Source organism: Anopheles bellator, chromosome 2 (genome assembly GCF_943735745.2).
Source record: "Anopheles bellator chromosome 2, idAnoBellAS_SP24_06.2, whole genome shotgun sequence".
Lineage (NCBI taxonomy): Eukaryota > Metazoa > Arthropoda > Insecta > Diptera > Culicidae > Anopheles > Anopheles bellator.
Window position 1 is genome coordinate 29,059,668 of NC_071286.1, and position 4,245 is coordinate 29,063,912.

General features: G+C 43.4%; 1 protein-coding gene across 1 annotated transcript in view; it reads left to right on the forward strand.

Moving 5' to 3' along the window:
* The first annotated feature begins 859 nt into the window (after positions 1-859).
* The window catches only part of LOC131207317 (protein slit-like), an 11,700-nt gene continuing 8,314 nt past the window's right edge, over positions 860-4,245 (forward strand). The window contains exon 1 of the mRNA XM_058199929.1: positions 860-866. Coding sequence (XP_058055912.1) covers positions 860-866 — 7 coding nt within the window. The remainder of the gene's footprint in view (positions 867-4,245) is intronic.

A 4,245-nucleotide genomic window follows, 5' to 3' on the forward strand; every position in this document is an offset into this window, starting at 1 on the left:
ATTTTGCTTTCTTCTACTCTTTACTACTTTTATTTTGCTGCTTTATTCAAATTTTCTTCCCATTTGTTAAGAACATTCAGCTTTGCTCGGATTTTTCATTCTACAACTTAACAACACAAGCTCTCAAAACAGTTTACAATATTTAAACCACTAACCAAAGTTGCTTTAAGCCCTGAATATTTTTAAAGTTGTTGTCCGTACGCATATGCTTATGATTGATTTGTTTATGGATTCGATTCGCCCAACCCGAAGGAGAGATCAAAAACGGATTAACCTCACATGAGTCAAGTATCAAAGCGGCTCAAAACGATTGCAAAGTTCTACTACCAAGTAAAAATTTACATCACAGCTGGATCGAAATATGGGAAGTTAGAATATATGTCTGCCGTATGCTCCGCCTCATCGACATCATCCTGGCTGCTGTTTGAGAGCCCTCACCAGGTTACAACACCGACGACCATACACAGCCGACCGTCGGATGTTTGGGCGGCAACCTGTCTCCGGCAGAAGTCATCGCCATTGGCCTTCGCCTCCATATGTGGAGGTCGCGTTTATAAATATTTATGATTAATGAAAAGTGTAACAGCAAACGCACCATTTGCATTGCGGAGATTCCTAGTCCTGGTCTCAACGATGGAAAATTACTTCCGCAGTCATCAAGGACGTACATGTCGGAGCTACTGGATGTGCGCCAACACGGCTCAAGTCCGGAGCAAAGTTTTGACGTTTCATTGCTTCCCTGCCAATAGGATTAGCGCATTTTTATTGCCCTTTTTCGTTTGAAAGACTGTTGGAGTAAAAAAAATGGTTTCATGTTCCCATATGCTCAAAACGCTACTTGGAACACACATGGCCGAACATGGCATGTACGTCGAAGTCGTCATCGTCACAGAATGCAGGCTGAACGCCTCATCGTATCGGTGGCATTCATTTTGCCACTCGCTAGCCTGGTGGAAATTAGCTCAACTGAAGCTAACATCCGAAGACTGTCGAAAATCAGAGCCGATCGATAGAGTAGGAGGTTCCAAGGAAAAGCAATTCCGCATCACATGTCATCAATTCATGACATCGAACCCGAACCATATCCTGTGTCCTCTTCGACTGTCTGTTGCATGCGCCGCCGAAGAAAACGTATATTGCCATCTTTTTGTGATACGCAAAGCCAGCCAATCCACAGCTTTCGTGTAGCTCCATAACAGAATTTCCATCCAGGTGGATGCCTGCTCATTCCATGATGTTTCCATTCTTCGCCGTAGCGTAACGGAAGGTAGATCAACATATTTCGATCACAGCGGGGACTCGGAACGATGCCGAGGATATTTGCCAGATACCTGTCCTGTGCGCTCCTCTTACACTGCGGGTATCAATATTGGTTCGAAGAAAATTGAAAAATATACGTTTGGACGATTGGACTGGTCCGTTCCGTATCATTCTGTGAGGTGAAGCCACACCTTACATTGCGACGTAGACTAGGACAATTTCGGCGATGATTAATCAGAGCTCTCATCAATCGATTCGAAAAAGTACTTTATCGTTGAAGGAGAAATATTGCCTCAAAAATGTCATCAATTTTGCATTGTTCAGCTTCAGATGTCCTTCACTGGACGAAGCATCTCTTCTTGCCATATTATGCGCACAGAAGATAAATGACGATACACTCGTCATCGTTATGTGTCATGTAGTTTTATTATAATTTGTTTGGAAGCATGACATCTTTCCAATTTCATGATTCTCAATGTGTCCGATGACACTCTTGTATGGACGTTTCAGCTATAGAAATAAGTACCTCGGTACGAAAACTACTCAGTTACTTTATCAATGCAGTAGTAGTAGTGTATGAGAAGGAAGCGCCAAAAGCCATATTGATTCTTAGAAAAACGCGCCAGTAAATACGTCACGGTCTTATCGTCGTTAACTCTGATTCCAATTCAGGTGCTGTTACTCATGTGCGGCATACCACACTCCAACTAGCTGGTACGCCCTAATTGGGCGCCACAAGTTAAAGACCCGCAGCGTCTAGCGTGCTTTATTGAGTTTTAATTTTGCAGTATGGGCCGTAGAGTGAACGGTAAAAAAGAAGAATTGTATACGCTACACGAAACAAGCGCCATTGGAGTCGGTTAACTGTCTTCTCTCTGAACCGGTTGCTGGAAGTTTGATAAATGAACTCTGGTCACGCTAAAATATTAAATAAATTGCTAATCCGGTAGTCGCCCTTCCGTTCTCAGTTCAAAATTGGTTTTGCAAATTCACCGCCTTGGTTTTATCGACACTGCAAACATTCAGCAACATTAGTACACTTTGTTTTGGCCCCCATTCGCATCGTGAAGATAGTGTTCTGAATGAAGATGCACGCACCATTTTCTGTGCTTTGGACGTAGAGATGAAACAAGCATCGCCTCGTCAGGGAATCAGTGTTAAACTTACCTGCATAAGCTTAGCAACCTTGTTCTGCACCGTGTCCATTTATGGAGCGAAGTGCAACGTCTTCATCTTCCGATAGTACTCAAAGTCCAGCAGTAGTTCTTCTGCTTCAAGGCTGTGGCCTTTAGAGAATTTTAATCCCGAGGTGGCTCATTTCACAGTCTAGCCCGCCTTCAAGAAATGTGATTGCTCTTGAATATGAAGGCGCAGCAAAAGTTACACCTTCCACTTATTGCTCCGTCGGGATGGTGTACAGGGCGTCAGCTCCAAGTTACATATTCCAGAGGGCCGTTGAGTAGCTCGTGCGAACCAAGGAGCATGTAGATGAAAACGCGTTTTGCTAGAACGTAGGAAATAATAACCGGAACCGGTAATCTTGACCTAACACGGCGTAGCTCCAGAGGGTTTTGAGCACAGTCGCTTTCTACGAAAGAAAAACTACCTTTCTTACCGTAACGATTGACTCATGATTTTTGCTGGACAGTCAATTAATCATCCACACGTGATGCGATTTTTTCTTGGAGTGCCTGGAGTTGGCGCTTGTAGGAGTAGGAGGCCGTCAATTAATTGGTTTACAGGGAAAAACAATAATAAATCAGGGTATTAGCTTTGAAGTCGTCTAGATCCGTACATTTTGTAAACCAAAGTTTTTGTAAATTGTTTTCAAACATTTATGGAAATAAAAACAACAAAACTGTTAAGACGCATGAAAGGGTTAGACTATACAAAAAAGTGGCAAGAGGAAAACAGGACATTTGAAAGCGATGGCAAGAGGAAAATTTTGGTCATTTGATGCCTTCACTGAAATCCGTTGATTTTTATAGCTCCATAAAAACATATTGTTTGAAATCTGTCAAACTTTTTTGTGACATACTCAACCAATTGCCGTTTGTGAAACGCGTGTGACTGACACTCTGTTCCCGGTTCCATTAATCGGAAAAAGTGCATTCCCACAATGGAAACTCACAATGCACCATCTTATTGAAATTCGCGCTCCATGTTGCTCTATTCATATATCCACTATCGTGGGCAGCAACCAGCGCAGGACATAAAAAGACGAGATCCTGAAAAACCGACTTTGCGCTTGCAGCTCACAGTAATCGGTCAAGAGCACGCGGTGCGCGGTACGGTTTATTCAACGCGGACATTAGAAAACAAGCCTGAGGCTAAGTCGTGATGATAACAAGACCTCGGATAGGATCAGGAATGGGATAGAAACACCAGGAAACTTCACACCAGCAGTGTGGACTCACTAGAAAAATCCCCATCACCAATTGAAGCTCCACAACGCTGCGAATAATACTTTTGATCGCTTCCCTTTTCCATTTAACAAATCCATTTGCCCAGCATCCCAGTTCGGATTGGATTTTTCCGTTGGAGTTGAGTTTGGACTAAAGTGTCAGCGGCCTGGTTATAGATCCTGGAGTTGGGTATGGGCCGAGGAGCCACGGCTCCACTAGGCATTTTCATGGGACAACAAAACTGTCCGAACAGCAGAGTACAACATGGTTCGGCAAATGAAATTGAAATTGACTAACGACAGCAGCGAGTACCGCACCAGAAGCGAACGAAGCAAGATAGGGGATAAAACCGCCAATGCAGGTCAAATTGTCGACTGAATTTGACAGTTTCTGTGATTTGAGGTTATGATGCTTTTCTCGTTTCCGCGCTGCGATGCACAATAACACAACAACGACTTCAACGGTGAGGGGGCCAGGGTTGTTGCGCAGTGCCCATTGATTCACATTTTATTTGGCGAAATAGAAAACGTTGCTAATGAAAAGCGTAACAAGTTTTAGTGGCTGAACAGAAGCGAATGAA